We start from the raw sequence: 22,587 nt of genomic DNA on the forward strand, positions 1-22,587 counted from the left end.
TTTGGCGAAATACAATTTTGTGACTCACATTACACATTCATTTGATCCATTGATCCATAAAAATACTAATACATTTGAATAATAATCTAAATGAAATGTAATGCCTTGGGGCTCTACACAGTCACATAACAATACTGTATATCTGCACCAGCATTAAACCCCAACCTGCATTCAGCTGCCATCCTCTTTTCCCATTCAACCATCTTAGTGCAATATGGGATCACGAGTTGGCTCTAGTGCGTAAATATAAAGGGCTTTATTGTAAACTAGGGCAGAGGATGTGTCTGTTGTGTTGTCAGCCAAGGAAGGTCCCTTGGGTGTCTCAGCGCTGACAATGAGCCCAGCTCTTTCTCTCCGGCTCCGCTCCTTATTATTCTAAACGTGCAGCTGATCGGAGATCTGCGATGTTGGGACGATCACGCTGCGTGTTGTGTAATAAACCTGGTCGGATTGTTTGAGTCTCCTGCTGCGACAGACTTCAAAGATCTGCACTTAATGAAGCGAAGGACTCTGCGGACTCCGGTCTCTCAGGGTGCACTTCACGCACAACAACACAACAACCTGGGCTTTGTTGTAGCTCCTATGGTAAATAGAAGTAGATGTGTTCATCTAGATCGACTTCAATCACTAAACAGTGAAACACATTTCTCACCATAACGCGTTGTGTGTGTCCTTGATGCTTAATAAACACGCTGAATGCATTTCCTTCCTCATAAAACATTTGTAAAGCTAGTTTTTGGAAGAAATATAAAACATATATTGTTTACATCCCTGTTTGCTTGGTTAGTTAGCTTAGTCACCAACTGTCAATCAGTGGAACAGCATGAAACCACCAGTAACACTGTATTAATCACATCATACTCACCCTACCTTTGAACGTTTGGAGATTTTATTAAAATGTTTATTTACCAGCGACAAATTATATTTTGCTAAAAAGTTGCTCCAAATTTTACCCCAGACTTTGTTTTGCCCCTCTGACGTTTAAAACCAAACCTACGTACATCCAGTGTCATATTAGTTCGCTCTTTAGACCTGAACTTAACATAAAAGAGCACCAAAATAGGTCTGAGGTAATTCATTGATTAACAAAATTAATTAATGGAGCCACAAAAATCAAACGATCCATTTGTGAAGCGCCTGAGTTTTCAGACACTTTTGTTTTCCTCCTTTTTGGAGACTTTGCCAGCGGCACTAAGCTGACAGAGACCGGTTGAGCTGACAGAGTCGACTGCAGCCAGAAACTTTTTGTGCTTATGTAAGTTCTCAGTTTTACACTTGACAACTTGCTGCATCTCTTAAAAGTAACCAGAAGTTCTGTTACCTTTCACATTGTTTCAAGTCCACGTTGTGCATGTCATTGTTGACGCTAATCCATAATCTTTTGTTCTCCTTCAGCTGTTCGAAATGACCGGAATAAGAAGAAGAAGGAGAGCCCAAAGCTGGAGCTGGCAGAGAGCTACGAGCTGACAGCCGAGCTGGAGACCATCATTGAAAAGATTCGTAAGGCCCATCAAGAAACCTTCCCCTCCCTCTGCCAGCTTGGCAAATACACCACGGTGAGTTCACTGTCCTGTGGTGCTTTCTGCAAGATCTATGCAGCAGATTAAAGAAAGTGTTCAGCTTTGGTTGCACTTCTTTTTCAATCATAGACATAACAACGTGTCTTTGACTCCTTGACCTTGTTTCGCCAACGGCACCGTATGCGCCTTTGATCCGGTCTAGCTGCAAGTGCAGAGCTCATAATGGTAATCAATTTATTTTACTGTACTCTTAATCCCCCTCTAATGCACCTCGAGATCACAGATGTAGACTGCTGACTGTACAGCAAATCCTCCCCAACAACACTTCTTCTTCTTCTTCTTCTCTCAATAGCTATGGATTGGACATTAAGTCTGATGGAGAGGCAGTAAAAAAAAAAAACATGCATCATAATAGCACTGTGCAGCTAACACGCTATGACTTCCAGCCTCTGGTGAGACTAGGGACGCACTGATACTAATATCAGATGTCGGGCCGATACTGACTCAAAAAGCTGGATCAGGTATCAGTGACAACGTTTAAGTCGAGCCTGATGTTGCCTGTTGACAAATAAAAGAAGGACCCCAGTCTCTTCCACACAGTGAGGCATACAGCTTACTAAGTAAACACTGGTATCAAATTGGTACTTTGCATCAGCCGATACCCAAAGCACAGGTATCGCTGTCTGTATTGGGACTAACAGGGTGTGTTTACCCCAGTTTTTAAATGTTGCAACAGTGAGAGGAGATAATAAAACGAGATTGTCAGGACTGGAAGACGTTGCCGCTGCCAACTTCAAACCCTCGCCTGGAAATACTTGCCAGCCAGGCAGCTGCCCATCAGTCTGGTTGAGGCTGGCACCAACTCGAGCCTTTAGTTTTTGACATGTTTGAAAAATTGAATAAATGCAGCTATTCCAGCTAATCATTATGTGCTTCAAAACGGGTGCGGAAGTGACATATTTGTGCACTAATGTGCGACGGAGCCAAGATGGGTGTTACGAATGCTCATCAGGGGTTTATTATCCCCGTCATCTCCCGTCGTCAAGGATGAGAGGTCTGTGCCGTCCCTGAACCTCCCTCAAACCCTCAAACGTCGGCGCTAAACTAACAACCCGTGAAAGGCCAGATAGCGAGGGGATGCTAATCCACGCAGGACCTTGAAGAAGAGTCCCGTCAGTCGGACACGCCAGGCCTCGCTTGTGCGGCCTCAAAGCGGCCGACCCTGTAAAAAAAAAGGGAACCGTACAGCCCCCTCATCTGAGTGACAACGAGCTCCTCTTTCTCCTCCCGCACTCGTCGTCATGACTGGGTGCAAAAGTTGGAGGTCACGCAAATGTCGAAGAGAAACCTCTAGAGCGAGCGCTTGACGCAGCGAGGCCTCGTTCGGCGGAGTTTTGTGACGCTTTGACAGGGGTAACGGTCGGAGCCGCAGGACGGCTGATGACTTGATAGCGAGGCGGCGGAGATAGCGGCGCTTTGATTGACACGTTGGTGTGGCAGCATTGTGCAGGGGGGGGGGGGGGAGCTGACAGCGTCGAAATGCGTTTGTTTTTAAAGATGACTTACATATAGATTACAGCCGGCGCGAGTGTGTCGTGATTGACACCGACGCTGCACAAACAGTCTTCTGTAGGGAAGCGTGTGAGAGCGGAAGGGGGGGGGGGGGGGGGTGGTGCATGTTTAATGATTTGGCGCTGCTAGTCTCACGACACCTGTCAATCATGTCAAATACTGTTTATACAAAAATACACAGCAGCCACAATGCGCAGTAATGGATCTCTTGTTCTAGTGATGAAAGTCATTCAGTCCCTGACAATACACTTCGGAGCGGAGATAGTTAAGAGATGCTAAAACGGAGCAAATTTACAGAGAGAGGAGCTATTAGCTTTCCGCTGTGTGCAGCTGTACACTGCTGCTGCTGTCGTTTCAGTGTACAGTAAGCTCCCATCTCCATAACTCTGTATTTTTTTCCCTTTCACTCCCAACACAAAGCTCCTAATCGTTGTAACCCCTCTCTACTCCACCCTCATCCCATTCCCTCTCCCACGAGACACTTCAATGATTTTTTTTACAAAATAAACAGTCTGCATTGAGGCAAAAATCCACTGCTGTAAAAAAAAAGTAGGACATAATAGCAGAAATCTTGCTCCCTGGTTAGGATATAAACCAGTGTTTGCTGTTTGTTGGAGTGGCAGTCGGGCCTCAGATAAAGCCTTAATCTGGATCAGTGGTAATTATGCTTGCTCACAGACTGTGAGAAGTTCCTCATTATTACAAGCGATTGGATCCTGATGCGCCTTTTGAGTCCTCCTCGTCGGAAACAGAAGAGGAGCTCCCGCGCCCCTAGATTAGGTTAAAGCTCCAATTATGTGGTGAAATATTCAAATCCTAGTCTGCGGTGATTTAGGAGTTCATTGCCGGGTTAGCGGAGATAGCCACGCGAGTGAGAGGGCTTAGCTCGACAATGAATAACGCTTCATTGACAGTGATGGTGATGAAAAACGAGCTGGGCAGTTTCAAAGACAAAATAAAACATTAGCGCTCGGCGGGCCCCCGGCGGCTCCAGGCAGCGGCGGCTGCTGCTTGTACAGTACGCGGCCCGGGCCTGGAGATATTAGCCACATTACAGTTTGTCCGCCATCGCTATTCGTCACAGGTGCTGGCTGCTTTTACTGCCTCCTCCCTCTCTGCGTCTGTACACACGAGCCCGCTGATGTACCGCGGAGGGCTCATTTCTACACCGCCAGCTTCTTTTCTAATGTTGCAAGTTGTCAAATTTGTTTTGGATAAATGTTCTTAAATGAAATTAGAATTCCCCGGCAACTAACTTGTTTCGCTCTATTGAATTATGGGACTTGTGTAATTGACTGAGATTGCAAGTAGGGGGGGGTGTTAAAAAAATAAATAAAATCCAACTGCGAATTATCTCACCCTCCTTCCTCTTCAGCTCCCTCTTTTTTCTTCCCTGTCCCTCTCCACCCAGAGGGAAGAGCAAGATAAGTTGCTTTAATATCAGCCACCTCCCCCCCCCCCCCCCCAACATATGTGCATTGTGCAAACACACACACACACTCCACTCACAAACACTCATGTCTCGGCACCTCCTCCTTCCCCATCAAATCGGATGTCAATCTGTGGAATGTGCGTCCGTAGTGCTGTTGTGTCAACTGCAGCTCGTTGTCCGTGATTTAAGCACGGCCCTAATGTGCCTCTCACTTAACCCCAGATCATATTAAATGATCTCTCTCTCTCTCTCCTTCTCCCTTTATATCCCCCTCTCTCTCTCGCTCCCTCTGTCTCTCGCGGGTGGCCACAATAGATTGTTTGCTCGTGACAGTGTCCAGCAGCCGCGGTGCTAACTGCCTCGCAGTAACAACCTCCGGGGGATTGATGTGCTGTGAGGCAGAGGGCTGCTCCAGCTGTCTCCACAGTCACTTCAGTGTGGCTGCAGGTCGCTGCTGTATTCAAGCCCTCTCACACCGAAAGAGCTCCCGGGGCTTTGGCTTAGACCGATGTTGAAGTTGGCCAACATATTAAGTAGATATTGGATTTTCAGTAGAGGATGTCATATTAGATGGTCACTTTTCCCACCAGGTCCTTTTTCTTCGTCAGCTCAAAACCGGTGTGCTGTCCAGAGATCATGTCATCTGTTATTCAATGTTCAAAGTTCGGTTTTATCAAATTTAAATGGAAAAACTTTACGTTCTACAATTTAAGACTTAAACATGGTCTATGTTTTAAAGGCAGATTCCAGTTTTCTCAGGCTTAGGATGTTTAAATTTGACAACTTTAGGCCATAGATAATACATTATTTTGTATTTCTACACCAAAATATGATTCCTGGCAATATAAAATAAGCTTTTAGACATATATAAGTTAACACTAATTCAATTGAATGGCACATTAAATATGAAATTCAGATAATAAGAAATTTAGAGACCTTCTTGGAACAAGAACTTGTGAACTTCTAAAAACCTGAGTGCTCAATTTTTTTCCAAAATGTCCTCAATGTTACTGTGATTCATTGGAATAAGCCCAGTTCCAGTGTAGAGTTGTTGGTCTGAATGCTGTTGCTGTTGTTTCTACCCTGACGAGAATGACGCACAGAATAATTATACAACATTTAGCATAACTAGAGAGATTACATAACACCCCTGTGACTAGAAATCTCACAGTCTGTCTTTTATTTTGCTGTATTCTTCTGAAAGCTGCTGGGTAGACATGTGTTCGCTCCCTTGGTTTGACTGTTAAAAGTAAAAAAAAGATCTGAATTAAAGTTTGAGTTAATGCTACAGACTGATTTTCTTATTTATGTCCAGCTGTAATATTCCCTTTGTCTGGGTTTTGATACTTCAGTTATGTAATGCTATTTTTGTCTGTATCTTCTATTTATTATTCATCTGCTTATGCAACTCACTTTAAAACTGAGAAGTCTGAAAGCAAGGTTTATTCTCATTTTCCCCAAAAATGCAGGAAAGTCAGATATAACCAAATCAGTGTTTCACGTTATACCGATACTTGGAAAGTATTGCAATACTTTGCCGTCAAAAACTCTGCAATTCCCCATTTCATTATTAGCAATTCATTAAGAGTCACATTGTTTTAATAAGAGCCCTATTTATGATGCGTCAACATCAGGGCAGTGTGTGTGTGTGCACGCTGCAAATACAAGTTATAAGTTGCTATACTATACTAATATACAATAGCACGTAGGATCTGTGGTCCGAACCAAGATGGCAAACTCATTATTGCTCCCACCTTGTTAACGGCAGCAGCGTGGCATTACAGCTTCACTTTTCTTACCTTTCACAATAAAAGCCCGAGACATATACAGTACATTGCATTGCTGCCCGTGAGAGGGCAACTAAACTCACTCAGAGCATTTCGCGAAGGATTTTATCCTGTTATAAGCTGCAGTGTGACATGTGAAGATGGAGAGATTTAAACTAAGACTTTGTCCCGTCCTGCATGTTAAAATGTATGACCATGCTATGATAAAATAGTTCACTCCTGTTATTTTATAGCTTCTTTCCATACCCTCCACTGCCTTGCATTGACTTTTTTTTATTAATTTGATTAATTGATGAACAAAAAAGAAGAAGAATTTGAAGTTCCACGTTCTGTCATCTATTATTCCATAACTTCTCCTGATGTTTTAGGGTTTTGTTGAGGTATTGTTTCAGCATCGAGATATTTCAGGCAGGCATGTATCCAAGCCATAATTTTGGTATCGTGACACGAAATGTCAAGCTACAATGTTGACGTTAGGTTGTGTCAATAATATTGGCTAAAATACACAAAGAGAGCACGTTCCTCTCTCCGTCTCTGAATCCAGTCTGGCTGGAGACACTTTGCTTTATGCCGCTGACTTTTTTTTCATTACAGTTGTTTATACTGAAAAACAGAGTAGCCTAAATGTCCAAGGAGTTTGTTCGGAGACACAAAGCACTCTGTATCTTTGCAGATGAATTTATGATCTGAAAATAAAAGGCTGTGTAACAGTCAATTACAGCAGCACGGAGGCTTTGTTTCCACATCTCTTAGGGCCTGTGAATCATACTGTGTACACTCCTAACACATCACAATGTTCCTGCAGGCCCGGGCCGCGGCATAAACCTTGTTGATGCTGTCAAGAGCAATTTTAATTTTGTTGTTTGTTTATCTGCTGAAGCTCTGGCCTTGTTGCAAAATCAGAAAGAGGGGAAGCAGTGGAGTCTTATAAAAACACGTACTGTATGCTGCAAGGGGGGGGGGGGGATGTATCAAACACTCTAGTTTGCACTAGAGCCGGACTGGTACACGGTCATGATATAAAGTATTAGTGCTTTTATGCTATAGCTGATACCTGACAATGAATTGTAGTAAAATAACAGCAGAGGTATGGATGAGGTCAGTTACACTCTTATAGTAAGGGTTCAACCTGAGGGGCTGAGGTTCTGCTCAGAACCATTTGCTTTTGAAGAAAACTTTTTTGATGAAAACTTTTTTTTAAGGATAGTTGGAGGTGTGAGTTTTAAAAGAGAACACACAAATTCACAGATTGTGAACCATGATTGTTGTGGGTTGCATTGCATCACATCAGCCCCCCTTTAGGGTTCTAGATGAACCCTGGGAATGTAAAAAGGGTTCTCTATAGAACCCCCTGTGTGGGTTGTAGATGAAATCCTTGCGATACAAAAGGGTTCTTGGATGGGTTCTTGTTACCACCCTTAGAAGATGGAAAGGTTCTGGATATAACCTTCCAGGGTTATGGTTTGAAACCTTAAATCATAGAAGGGTTCTCTGTAGAACCTCTCATAGGGAGTTCTGGGTGGAACCTTTCACAGATGTGTCTAGTTTTAACCCTTGATGTTGGGCTCTAGGTTAAACCCTCTGGAAGGGTTTAAGGTGGAACCTTTATAAAAGGTTATACCAGGAACCCAAAACAGGTTCTCTTAAACTGAAACACCCTATACAGTTCTAGTTAGTATACCTTTCTTTTTAGAGTGTATACACAGCGTCTCTGATACAGTTTGTCCACCAGAGAGCACTGTACATGTTTTGGTCAGTCACTATCTTGGTCACATTTGTTTTGTTAAAAACACCTAAAAACAATAATCCAATTTAAAAGGTCAACGCAAACACAAGTTGGTCCTGTCTGGGCTTTTCTGCTGTCCACCCTGTTCACACAGTAGATTCGGTAAAGACCCGTCTCTCCTCCCTGTGTTGGTGTGTGTGTGTGTGTGTGTGCTGTGTCCTTGCTACATGTGGAGACTCACTCATGTGGAACAGATGGGCTATTTCATGTAAACCATCAGAAAACAAACAAATGATCATCAGATGCTCCGTCCCCACCATCAGACGGCACACTACGGCTTCCCCCCCCCCCCCCCGCTACACCCAAACAATTCCCCAACTGCTGCTCATTCTCCCCTCTGTGCATCTGAATCTGTCCATCACACCGTCTTCTGCTCGAATGGCCTTTTCTTTCCCTCTTTTTCTCCTCTTCCTCTTCTCCTCCTGGCGCTTTCAAACTCAGAGCAGCTCTGGTCGATGTTCACTCAAAAACACTCTGTTTGAAATAAAGTCTGTTTGAGTAAAAGAATTGGAAAATCATCAGTGTGGGATATTACTGGAGAGTTTGGATGTCTCATCGTGGCCTCACTGCTGTTTCTGACTGGACTACATTTCTTCAGGAAGCATTTAGGTTGAACATTATATGCCTGAATGGAAAATCAGCCTCTTCATTACTCCACTTTGTCACCTGTGGCTCTTGGAATATTGTCATAAGTTTTTACTATTTCATCACACAATATAGACTAAATGAGTCAATATTTTTTTAATGAATTGTTTAATGACCAAACACAATAATCTATAACTGAAAAAACATCATTAGATGCAGCCCGCAAGTGTTTAACAGCAGCTACAACATTGCAGAATTAAGTTCCATTTGTTTATTGTAATGACAAAAATAGTTAAAGTACTGCAAGGGTTCCACTCAGAACTGGGTCCTTATCACGACAGCATCTAAACGCTGGAATTATAGGATAATTCAAATTCATTCAACTTGGGTGTATTTTCAGCATTTGGGCCATCATTTGTGATGGTGATAATAACATCATTTTCACTTTGCTATTATCTGAGGACTGGGAACACAGTGACATAGATTTTAAAAAAGAAAGAAATCCAATGGGGGCGCAAAACAGTCAGTCAGAAGACCAGACAGGGTTCAGACCAAAACCCTGCCAACACTTTAAAGGGAAAGTTCACCCCAAACTCAAAAATACATAATACGTACCCTCCTAACTGTAGCGCTATTTATCAACCTAGATTGTTTTTGTGCACGAGTCTCTCATCCATGAGCAGACGCATGTTTCCATCTGATCCAAAATAATCACCGTCATTTAAAGAACACATCAGAGGTGGATGACACCGGCTGTCGTGTGATTTTTTTAATCAAAAGCCAACAAACTGATGCATCAATCTCCCCCTAGCTCACGCATCATGAGAAGAACTCCCAGCATTCATGCTTCTCTTCCCTCCTCCCTCCCACAGTGCCTCTCTTTTCTCACATACTTAACTTTCCTCTCTTTCTTTCCCCTCTCTGGTGTCTTACAGCACTTTTACTTACACTTTTTACTCTTTCTGCACATTGCACTATATGTCTTCACTGCTCCCTGGCTTTCTTCCAATCGCTGCTCCCCCTCCAGTGTTTGTGGAGCTCTTCTGGACCGTATAGCTGTATTAATGGCCCCTCCGGCTTCAAACCGCTCCGTGCTACCTGTCACCGCTCCGTTTCTGCAACCCATCATTGCCGAAGCATCCCACTGACACTGTTACGCTCATTATCGCAGGGCCCGGCCACCCGGCTCAGCTCAGCGTATTCACAACAACAATCCTGCCAGTGTGTTTTTGAGAGCTCAGGTCTTATGGAGCCTATTTACTGTATGTAAGTGTGACACATATGCGGCGTGAAGAGGGTGCACTGAGGAGATCATTAGCAGCAGTCTGTGCAATGACAAAAGTAGCTGCCTCTTCGCCTGACGCCTGGCTCTCTGTTCGTGTGGGTTTGAATATGTGTGTGTGTGTGTGTGTGCGTGTGTATGTGTTGCAGAACTCGAGTGCAGACCACCGTGTGAGGCTGGACCTGGGCCTGTGGGACAAGTTCAGCGAGCTGGCCACCAAGTGCATTATCAAGATCGTGGAATTTGCCAAACGAGTGCCTGGCTTCACAGCGCTGACCATCGCGGACCAGATCACGCTCCTGAAAGCTGCCTGCCTGGACATTCTGGTGGGTGTTGGTGCTTTTATTTTGGAGGCATTATTGTTTCGGGGATGAGACTGTTGTTGAAGTGGTTACACGATTACATCAATTTCTTTACCAATTAATTTCCAAAATGACGTCTTTTAGAGCATTGTTGCAGACATCTCAAAACGTGGCATGCATCATCTCTGGGTAACTTCAGTTTATTCTAATATTTATTTTCTCTTTTCCCTGTTGTTCCTGGTTGTGTAAGAATCCATTAATTCATTTGAATGTGTGGCGAGTCGATAGCCTGGGATCTCTGGGGGACTGGTGGGTTGAACCTGCTCTCACTAGACCAATCCCCAAACCTTATTGGATGACCTACTCAGCTGGCCAAATGGGCGCAAGGAAGATCCGATTAATTGATCGTGCCAGTCAACTCGATTCTTCACGTGGAGTAGCTGTCTGTAGCGGAGATTAGATTATACGCACGCAGGAACATTTTTCAGCCTCTAATCTACAGATGCAGAATGATGCAGAAATATCTGCAGAGTCGGCCGGCTGCCGCGGCTGAATGTTTGTTTGTTATTTAGGAGTAGTTAAGTGGAGCAATGTACTGTACTAATGTAGCCGCAGTAATGAGATGGAAAGAAAAAAAGGCAAATGGCTGCCTCTCTTCCTCTTCTGTCTCCCTCATGCATGCTTGGCTGTTGGAGGGGAGGGGGGGGGATTTGATTAGCATTCATTGCTCAGAGGGAGAGGAAGGAAGAGAAAGTGATGACAGGCTTGTTGTGTGTCATCTGGTCATAATTTGTGACCTGGAGTATAATTCACAGTTCAGCACCCAATAGTAGTTTTGAGCCCAGGGTGGCTTTAGACAGCTGGCTTAAACACTTGACAGAACTATGACACTATTAACTGTAGTAACAACGAGCGTAGACTGTCAAGTGGGCGTCGCCACCGTGACCTCACCCATTGGTTTGTAGACTTCCTTTTTGAAGCCAATAATTCGTCATTTTAGCCATCTTTACAATATAACTTATTTTTGCAACCAGAGGAGTTGCCCCCTGCTGGCAATTAGAAATACTGCAAGTTTAAGAGACTTCCACACTGTCTTCACTTTTCAGAACCGAAGTGTTGCCCCCTGGTAACAAGGTACCCAGTGTGTCCAGCACACTAAAGCTGAAGATAGCACACACATGTTTGTACACTATACATGAAGCTAGAGCAAGTAGACGATTAGGTTAGCTTAGCATGCAGGTTGAAAGCGGCGGAAACAGCCTGGCTCTAGTTATTCAATTTCAATATCTCAGTAATCTGAGAAAATGAGTAGAACGCTAAACCTTGATTGTTTTTTAGTCCACTACTACGGTCACAGTCTTTGCAATGGCAAAGTTACACTCCGACCATCCTGCTATGTTGATTTGAACGTGAATGTCCGCTTTACTCTCATTCTGTTTCTATTATTGTAACTAATGGCTTTATTAATAATTAATAAATCATTTGCTAATGCTTTATAATCAGTTTCTGTTATAAGCCATTGAGAATAACTACTTTAGAGGAGCCGGGTTTTGCAATGTTCGTCATCAATTGCTTATAACTGAGTTATAAAGCATAATGAAATGATTTGTTAACAGTATACAGACTTTAGTTACAACTAATAAAAACTTTATAATGAGTACCTTATTAGAAGGTGGTACTTAAACCTGCCACGTCTGTTTCTCGCTTGTTCTATATTTTGGACTAAATGAAGTGTAACTAGTTAAAGTAAAGACAGACTGCAGTTTTTGCATAATGATGGAGCTCGCAGCAGCTGCTCACTTGTCAGTTGCTAATAGTTCTGTGGAGAACCAGCCAGCATGCTGTAGTCCAAACACGTTCTCTCCAAACAGCTGTCTTACATTTTGAGCCAATATAGCAGTTTTCTTTTCTCTTGTTCTCCTCACCTCTTTATGACGAACAGAAAACACGGTGGTTAAAACAGTTAGTCTGGAATCGGCAGGTTTAGACTTTGAAAGAAATTGGAATCGGCCAAGAAAATTGCAATCTGTGCCTCTCTGTTATTGCAACAGCATGACAAAAAAACAGCAAAGGATAAACACAGTCGAAATGGATTTATTACAACTTGGCAACCCAAATGTTATTATTTTTCCTGGCTTATTACTGATATATTCAAGTAACATGCTAGTATAAGTATTAGGGAATTATTTATTAACCATACATTTTTTTATAAAAGGTACCTTTTTACAAAATGGTAAATGCTCCCTGCAGCCTGGTGTATGTGTCATTAAAGTGACAGAGAGGAAGTGACATCCAGGTTCATCTGCATTTTGGTAAGGGAATGCAAAATCAAGGATTTATGCATGAAGATGCATATTTATGTGAGTTGTAAATGCAAAGTAGCTTAATCATATCCGGACACAACCTGGATAAATGAATGCTGATGAAAGTGAGCATTAGTTTGCTGTACGTACACTATTTGTTATTCAGTGTGTGTGTGTGTGTGTGTGTGTGTGTGTGTGTGTGTGTGTGTGTGTGTGTCTGGCTCAGATTCAGTGGCAGTGCCATACTAATAGATGGATTTTTGGAGTTTGTATTGGCTATAAGTCACATTGTCACAAGTGACAAAGCAGTGGAGGGGAACTCCCAGGGACGCAGAGGTGAGAAGTTGAAGGCCGGCTGTGATGACATTCTGGCTCTCGCTCAGCCATCAACATCCGCTCACCAGCACATTTCTATGGTGAAGGGCGTAGATATTGTGCACGGGCCGTGTGAGGGAGTGTCAGAGGAAAGATCAAACACTGTGTGTGTGTGTATATATATATATATATGTGCGCGTGTGTGTGTGTCTAAGCGTAGGCCTGGCCAGCCGGTGCGAGTCACCGCCAGTAGCCATGTTTTATTCTGTTTCATGTTGCAGACACGCCTGCCACTCACTGTCAGAGCCAGCCCACTCAAATAGCTTCAAAGGCTACTGTCGGCTTCACATCCACCATCAGTGGCTTCATTAGGTGTACACACACACACACCACACACACACACACAAACACACACATGCAGTGCAGCAGGAGACTCAAAGGTTATTTTCTTTGAGCGTGAGGAAGGTCATTGTTTTGGATATGCTTGTTGTCTCTGCTGCTCTTTATTATAAACTTGTTGTGAGCCTGTTTAGGACTTAAGAGTCTCATTCTAGAGTCTACCTGCCCAGGTTAGCAGGTTATCATCAGTCATTGGTGCGGTTACAGTGATACAGCAGTTAAAGAATGGTGTTTTTTGTGCATTTTTGATTAAAGGGTTGGTCCACCCGAAACTACACAGCCTATTTACCAATATTGTCTCACTTTCAAAGCTACATTAGCTGATCTTTTTGGGCCACTTGGGGGCTATGTAAAAAAGCTGAAAACATATCACCTGATATATTGTCACCAGCAGGGTTTATCAGATCGTTTTCAATGAAAACAGCTGCCTGCTGCTGGAAGGAACATACAGGAAAACGAACTAAAAAGAGGCTGCATGAGTGATAATTCCCTTTGGGTCTGTCACCATGAGTGACACCTTAGACATTACACATAGTTCTGTGATCAATTGTTATTAGAAAACTATTGAATAGTGCAGCATTACATTTATTTATTTATTCAATACAAACGAGTGGTGAAGGCAAAATCTCAAAGACCTGGAGAAATAAAATAAAGAATTTGTATGGTTAGCTACCTTTACTAAAACTGTTTCTAAAAACATGAACCTATTACGTATTTTACAGCTTGTGATGTTAAATTTGAGTAGAAGTTGGATGATATCACTGACTGTATCTCTAGTCTTGTTAACATCAAAAATACACCTTTCTGATCTTGAGGAAGTCCAGAGGGCAGAAAGAATGCAAATGAAACTACAGTGTGGGGTTTTTTTTGTTGAAACTTAAGTAATGGCTTTGTTAATGGTTTATAAATAATTTATTCATGCTTTATAGATGAGTTATAAACAATTAAGTTGTTCTGTGTTCTTGTATTTGGTTCAAATCCATTAATAATTGATGAATAAATTGTTAATAAATGTACTTCCGCGCAGATCCTCTGCAGCCCTTTTCGGAAAGTACATGGCCATATGGTCCAAACAGTGAAAGGGATTCTTCACAACCTGGCAACTGATGATTTAGTGCTTTTCTGGAACATTTTCCACACTGACAATAGCCTTAGGTAGACACTCAATCTGTCAGTTTTTGCAATAAAACTGCTCAACTTAAAGATGTTCAAAGCCAAACTCTATAAATCAAGCCCAACTGTACATCACTTAAAGTTTGCTGCACACTAAATCCCTGCTGACTAATCTTTTCCCTGCCTTCCTTCCCTCCATATCAGATCCTGCGCATCTGTACGCGGTACACCCCCGAGAAGGACACCATGACCTTTTCAGATGGGCTGACTCTCAACCGGACGCAGATGCACAACGCTGGCTTCGGCCCGCTCACCGAATTGGTGTTCACTTTTGCCAACCAGCTGCTGCCCATCGAGATGGACGACACGGAGACAGGCCTCCTCAGCGCCATCTGTCTCATCTCCGGAGGTGGGCGAGCCGGGGCAAGGCGCTGGGCATTTAGTGAGGGGAGGGGAGAGAAGGGGAGAGCAGCTTTGTTAAGGAAAGGAATAAGTAAGGTCTCTGGGGATAAAGCAGAAAGTTCGCCAAGCCTCTGAGTGGGCGAACATGAATACATGGTTGATTGACAACTGAGCTGGGAGGGCCAGGGAGAGACAACTAGTGTTGGTAGTGTTGTTTAGGAATAAGAACCACATCATTTAGCAAGTGAAAAGACAGCCGTCGACCTTCGCAGGTACGTTCTAAAGCTTTTCAATGTGCTACAGCTGACGAGCTAATTAGCTACCTGACGTGATGTTCTTTTGGTGGCTTGTTTGACGAGCTGAGGTGCAGGACAAAGGACAAAGGACGTGTCACTGAGGCATTAGGCTCTTCTTGTGTTGTGTCACAGCTGTTGGCAAAGATAGAACGATGGCCAGGCAAGAACTTCAACAGGATACAACCCAATTTTCTCTCATTAATGAAAAGACAAATTCATAAGCAATCAAATACCCTTGCTCTATGTTGCAGTCTTACTTTTACGAGCAAACTTTGGATAGATATTCTGTTACATAACATTTCAGATGAATATAAAAAAAGAAGAAAAAACCTCACCAGGAGGAGACATGTTTGTTGTTTCCTGTATGTGGTCCCACCCCACTTGCTTTGTCAGCTCACCAAATAAAATTTGCTCACCAATTAAAAGGAACTGATTAAAGAGAATCTTGGGACATGATGGGGTTTTTTTCATTTGTGGCCAATGTGGCAGCTGTTCAGCAAATGTTACATCTACTTGCTTTAAGTTGAAAAGACTTGATTGCCGATATGGAAAGAATCTGCTATATGCACGGACAGTGAACATTTAAGAAATATACAATTTAAATCAAATCTGTATGTTATACCTGAATTACAACATATATTTAGCATAAATTCTGATTTAAAGATATAAACAGAGTTGATAGTGTAATCTTTGAGTACATCAAGTGGAATGAATAAATTGATCCGACTCCACATCCAAACCATGTTTGACTGCTTTCCATTTAACACAGTCAGCCCGTACTCATTCCTCCGGATAATTATTGAGTGCAGCCCAGTTTGTGATGAAAGTAAGCCAGAATCCACAGGAGTCTGAAACCAGGTCAACCACAGGTTGCCATCAGTGAGGAAGCACTATCCCGTCTGCCAAACATGGGTGTGTGTGTGGGGGGGGGGAGGGTGAATAGCGGTGACGTACAGGTATGTCACAACAGCGTCAGAGCTGAGTGAGATGTTTGAACCGCCTTCCCAGAGGAAATAAGCCCACTCTGGTTGTTTTCCACGGAGATACCCGAGGCATGACTAACTCCCTCATGTCAGGCTACACACACATTAACACACAAGTCTCTGTCCTCTTCCCCCTCTCACACACACACAAAGTTTTACTGTACATTATATGGCCAATATAACGATACATTTCGATATGAAAATGCCTATCTTTGATCGTTCTTTCTATATCAATGTGGAAAACCCAGCAGCCGACCTGCATTATGGCAACATTTTAACCTCAGTTGGACGACGCTTTATGTTCTGAAAATAATCTATGGAGAAGCCGTGCACTCCCCGGATAGTAATTAGACACTACAAGTCCATTACACGTACAGTGCAATGACACCGAATGTAAAGAAAGCAGGTATCAAATCTGTCATGAAAACTACTTTCTACACATTCTAACCTCAGTTATTATAACCAGTGATATAATAATCAGTGGGTTATATACACCTAACACACAGTTCATTCAGATCAATCAGTATATGAATTATTATGGACCCTGATGTCCGCCACCTGTCCTGTAAAATGCATCAGCTGTTATTAATTAATATCACATTTGGGTTGTTGGGTTCACTTGAAACGGTTATGTTAATTTCTCAAGTACTTAAGTCACAGAGGAGTATACAAAAAATTGGTTTTACCATGTGTTCATGGATACTATTTATTTATTGAATTACCAGAAAACATGCTATATCGTGATGTAAAAGACCTATATCGCCCAGCCCTACTGTATGTCCACCACAAGTTACACCGTTCCCACTACCATGCTCCTCTCTCCCCTCGACCTTTCATTGTCATTGTTGCTCAGGCTCTTTCACTGCTGGGGTTTCATTCAGCAATATATATTTATATACTCAATCCCCAGAGGCTTGGCAAATATTACAGGCTCTTGCATAATCCATGGACAGTGCACACCTTTGATTGCATCCATTATCACACAGCAGCAGCTGATCTCATGTGCACACACTGCCACCTCGTGGCTCCATGGTGTAGTGCGTGTTCCTCAATGTGTTACTGGCCATTCGCATGTCTAACGATCTATCTGTCTCTTGTCACTTTGAAAACTGCGAGAACATCAGTCTACTTTGTCTAAAGAAGGGTTGTAACCAACAATTATTTGCACCATGTATTTTACCTGCTGATATTCTTTTTTTCTATTAATTAATCCTGTAGTCCATATGTTTAGAAACAGTGAAATATTACCAATCACAATTAATCAGCTCCAAAGGGTGACGTCTTCAGTTGTCTCGTTTTGTCGAACCAACAGTCAAACACCCCGAAATATTACAGGTTACAGTCAAACAGAGAAAAGCAGCAAACAAGCTAATGTTTGGCATGTATGCTTAATAAGTGACTGATAATATGATGACTTAAGGACCGCTTAGTTTGTCATTTTAACTGTTGTTTAAACCAACAATTCCCTCAGTTGTGGAGGAAGCTTACAATAAAAAAAAGGTAGTTTTGCACTAACTTTGGAAGATACGCACTTGATTGGACTAACTCGGACCGCTGAAGACTCTTATCGTGAGTATCAGACAAAAGACTCAATTGCGAAGGATCACACGAGAGTAAAGTGAAGCCAGTTTTGCACTGTGAAGTACTGCAAAAGTGAGGCTATATGACAATTCTAGCTCTGAAAAAACTAATTAAGACACTACTCCAGCATAAGCAATTCAAAAAGCATCTCTAACAGCAAAACAAAAAGCAGCTCATTTCTTTAGCAAAATGCAAATCCTACACACAAATAGTCCCATCATCACACAAACTGTGTGTGCACTTCAGCGGGATGTGTTCACAACGTGCTGGGGTGCAAAGCCAACCCCACCTAACACACAAAACCAACAACACTTCATGTAAGCCTGCCATAATACATCCATGAAGCCTACACGTCGTGACAGCACACAGCCAAGCTACTATTAGGGACAGACACTTCAGAACCACGGACAGTGAACAACGAGCATCGCACTTCGAATCCACCACCATCACAAGCGAGCAATATTGTTAATGAATAATAGGCTGTTATTAGACTGGCAAAGCGGTATTATGTTATGGTATATATTTAGGGAAACTGTCATATAACAAAGCGCAAACATTTAGAGTGAAGGTATGATTGGTTCATTGAACTGGCCACGGCAGCTTTTTGCTGTGTCGAGCAAAGCGTGGACGCAATCTGCGCTGAAGCCAGAGGTGAGCGCTGCGTAAACCGCGTCGTCTAATAATCCTTGATTTCACAGTGAAAACTTTAGTGTGTACAAACGTGGCAAGTTGTAACAGGAAGTCGGTCTGTAACACTACCAGCCTCCTTTGTTTTTCTCTTCCAGATATCGGATACTGCTCAGATGTCAGCGATTACTTAGGTCCTTACAGTACTACAGTGCTATACTGCAGGCCTGCCACTATGCTATTGTGAGGACTGCTTGAAGATGTTATTTTGCCTCAAGGGAAGTTTAAAATGCACACACCTGCAACAGTTAGCCAGGTTTGTGTAATCACCTGGACTCTGTCAATAGTAGAGAGATTATCTTGTACAACTCAAATTAAGTTTGGTCTTCTCCACGTTGCCAATGGCTGAATACAATATATAATAAAAGCAGATTAAATATATTGACAAAATGAATGCACAAGGACTCTAAGAAAGCTGGAGTCAAAAAGAAAAACTGCCAACTACAAGGTCCAAAAAAGATTATGGTGGATCAGAGAGGAGAGCCGCTGGTTCAACGAGTCTTCCTAATAATCACTGAGTGCAGAAATGTGGTCTGTGAATAGATGCAAAGCTTTGAATATCACGTCTGCTGATTAGTTTGAATGCGTTCAGTTGTTGCTTCCCTGCTGTGTGAGACTTTTAAAAAAAAAACGTTATCAGAGCTTAACACTGCGACTGAAAAGAAAGGATTCAAATTAGTTTTCTGCTTTAGTTATCTTATTGTAACCATCTCTGCAGTCTCTTCTCTGCAGCAAATGAGTTGACACAAAGAGATAAACTCTTCCTTCTTAATCAAACCCGGCTTCATGCTGTGATACATGTATTAGCCTCTAGCTTGTCTACATCAGATAAAGCCAACACATGGATTTGTCATAGCTGAGCCTTAAGTCTGACTTGATTTGTGTGTTTGTGTGCGTGTGTGTGTGTGTGTGTGTGTGTGTGTGTGTGTGTGTGTGTGTGTGTGTGTGTGTGTGTGTTTTCGTGTGTCAGACCGTCAGGACCTGGAGGAGCCCTCAAAGGTGGACAAGCTCCAGGAACCGCTCCTGGAAGCTCTGAAGATCTACGTGAGGAAGCGTCGGCCCAGCAAACCGCACATGTTCCCCAAAACCCTGATGAAGATCACAGACCTGCGCAGCATCAGCGCTAAAGGTAGGAGGGGATATCAACTCAAAGTTATGGTATGTATGTCTGCTGCCTTGACAACTCTTGCTATGGAAGAAGAAGCCAGTCAGAGGCGCGAATCACAGCATCAGAAAATTAAAAACGTTCACTGTGGCAAAAAATGGATCCAAAATGGAATCCAGCATGTGAAAGTGAATTGTTTTAAGATGCAGATCATCAGATGTCGGTGTTTTCTAACACTGTTTTTGCACTGATGATTAAAACAGGAGAGTTTCAGTGCTCAACCTGTGAGTCACCTGGAATTTTCAAAGGAAAGAATGACTATGATACTTCCAGAAATAGGTGTCCCCGAAATAGCTGCTCCCAGAGAGTTGTTTCAGACGCTGCTAGACGAGCCACAAGTGCTTCAGTTGATGCACACTGAGGTTTCGCACAGCCGTGTTCTGCCACGAGAACCACAATTCTTGTATATTATCCTCCTTCTTCTTTTGTCCATCTCAAGGCAGCAGACACGTGTATCAAGCTGCAGTTCAGGTAATGGCCACTAGATGCTGGATCCAAGAAAGTGTGATGAAGTCAATATATAGGAAAATGCTCTAACGTCTATCTTGAAATACATGATCGGTACACTACTTCAAAAAGAAATTCAAGTCTCAGCTGCTAACTTCACTTATTCTAATGTGTGTCTGGAATAAGATAATAAGTGTTGCATTAACAACATACTGTGTGTAGGCTACACTTCCTACCGAGGAGGTTAGCGACTAGCTGGTGAAGAACGTGAAACATCTAGCAGCTAAAGAGCCAGATACGTTTTCTCAGGAGTTAGTGGAGACCAAAACAGAGCTAAAAGGAGAGAGAATATTGCACTTATATTCATCAGGTGAGCTGAAATGCGGCTACATGAATGCTAAAGGCCTCAGTGTGCAGTAACCACACAAACTAGGTTGTGCGGCACGTCGCGGCAAACAACTTTATAAAGCCATTTCATGCCAGATGAGTTCAGTTGTGTTGTGGAGTTCTCGGTCCTCCTCAGCTGACGCAGCATAAGAATGACAAGGAACAGGAAGAGCGAGCACACTACTCGGCTTTTAACTTCTCAGCTGGCTGCCTGCAAGTTCCTATTGATTTCAACTTTCTGAAGCTAACTTTTAAAGCACATCGTGAACTGGCTCATAGCCTGAGTTTACTTTATGATCCTCAAAGGCCCTCGTGCTCCTCTGCAGACCTTGGCCCCTTGACTTTGGAATAATAATAAATCCCATCTTTTAAACTTGCCTTTTTGTGATCTTGCATCGGGCTATCTGGTTGCATTACAAGCTTATGTTCTTGCTTCATGCTTTTACTGTTTGTCCTGGTTGTATTTGTCTCCTAATCCTTTGGGGTTTTTGAAAGTATCAATTCTTCTTGGTTTTACTCTTTTGTTTTATTTTCTCCTCCTTATCTGGTGTCCTCTAAAGCAGCTTAACACTTCTTTTAAAGTGCACTACATCAAATAACTGACAGAAAGTTGATATAGAGGTCCCTGCAGTTTAACTTTTTTATTCTTCTACACAAGAGTTTTAACCAGAGGAATCATGTTGATTGTCCTCAGTAGGGAGGGATCGTAAAGTACAGTCACATGTAACGTTGACGTGTCAACTATCATGATGAAGACCGTGATGTGGTCACAAAATAGCTAGTAAGTGGACCACGTCAAGAACGAACTGTCACGCTCCGGTCTTAATCCTCACGTTTTTGCCCTCGTCAGGAGCAGAGCGGGTCATCTCTCTGAAGATGGAGATCCCAGGTTCGATGCCGCCGCTTATCCAGGAGATGCTGGAGAACTCGGAGGGCCAAGACAGCAGCAGCAGCAGCGGCACTAGCAGCAGTCGTAGCAGTAGTGGCAGCAGCGGAGCCAGCAGTAGCAGCAGCAGCAGCAGCAGCAGCGGCACTTCGGCTGAGGCGGGGGGGGCCAGCCCCAGCAGTAAGGGCAGCCCCAACGAGGACGCCGCTGCCGCTGAGTCGCCGGAGTCGTTGGACACCGAGGGGGCTGCGGCCACGCCGCCCAGCGACGAGCCCTAAGGAGGCTCTCTATGACATTCCTTGGCACAAAAAAGGAACAGCCAGGCAAGGCCCCCGACCCCCTATAACCCCCCTCTACCCCAACTCCTTTGCTTGGTATTACGTTATATCCTCGCCCTATTTCTTCTTCTCCTGAAATTCCCTCCTTAAAAAAAAGAAAAGGTCAACACGGAGGCCTCAAAAGGATCAGTGCTTTGTGTATAATTCTGAATTCAGCTCTTATTTGGCGTGGTGTCTCTGGGACAGGGGCTGTGACAGGAAGGGCGTGGCCCTCGCAAACCGCCAGAGATGATACTCCTCAGGTCTCCTGTGTAAATTCTTATCTGCATGACGGGAGTTTGATAAGTGGTTTTACTCCTCTCTCTCTCTCTCTCTCTCTCTCTCTCTCTCTCTCTCTCTCTCTCTCTCTTTCTTACTCTGTCCTCATCTCTTCTCATCTCTCGTATTGTCGGCATACGTACATTGTACATACCATTGTATGGTTAGATCTCTGTTTCTATGATGAATTTTGTGGTGCTTTTTTCATTGTCTTAAATATTATCTTTGAGGCGTCACGTCAAGGTTAAGAGCGGGACTGAATTGTAAGTCCTTCAAAACAGTTATCTAGAATGTTATTGCATATAGACATTATGGAAGTCTAATATTTTATATTTGTTCCTATATTTAAAACGGTTTCTGTCTTTTATAACACTTCTCGGTTCATGTCGCCACATGAATGAGTGTACATCCACGCCGCCAGAATGCGAAGCTTCTCTCCATATCGACAGCCGCGTCTGTTCAACTGTTTCCTCGAAAGGAGGGAAGCACAACAGCAGAAGCCTTCGATACACACTCATCAGATTGACCGCGTCCGTCTGAGTCTCGGTCTCGACATGAATCACAGAGACCCGACGAGCGAGATTAGATTTAGCACGAGCCAGTCTATGAAATCAACTCATCTGGTGGCTGTATCTCCTCACTAAATCAGTTTACCTCACTGTCAAAACAAATTGGGAAAATGAGGTTGCTGATAGATGCCAGAGATTTCTTTTTTTCTGCAGCAGGCTGTGATCACATAAGACGCTTTCTTTGTATCCATT

At 43.1% G+C, this 22,587-nt stretch overlaps 1 protein-coding gene across 1 annotated transcript in view; it reads left to right on the forward strand.

Annotated features, from left to right (window-relative positions):
* The window catches only part of LOC142972075 (retinoic acid receptor beta-like), an 87,201-nt gene extending 65,693 nt beyond the window's left edge, over positions 1-21,508 (forward strand). The window contains exons 4-8 of the mRNA XM_076112869.1: positions 1,396-1,556; positions 10,114-10,290; positions 14,601-14,805; positions 19,316-19,474; positions 21,195-21,508. Of these exons, the coding sequence (XP_075968984.1) occupies positions 1,396-1,556; positions 10,114-10,290; positions 14,601-14,805; positions 19,316-19,474; positions 21,195-21,508 (1,016 nt within the window). The remainder of the gene's footprint in view (positions 1-1,395; positions 1,557-10,113; positions 10,291-14,600; positions 14,806-19,315; positions 19,475-21,194) is intronic.
* The last annotated feature ends 1,079 nt before the right edge of the window (positions 21,509-22,587 follow it).

This window comes from Anarhichas minor, unplaced genomic scaffold (assembly GCF_050575085.1).
Source record: "Anarhichas minor isolate MPS153535 unplaced genomic scaffold, ASM5057508v1 ptg000051l, whole genome shotgun sequence".
NCBI classification, from domain to species: Eukaryota; Metazoa; Chordata; class Actinopteri; order Perciformes; family Anarhichadidae; genus Anarhichas; species Anarhichas minor.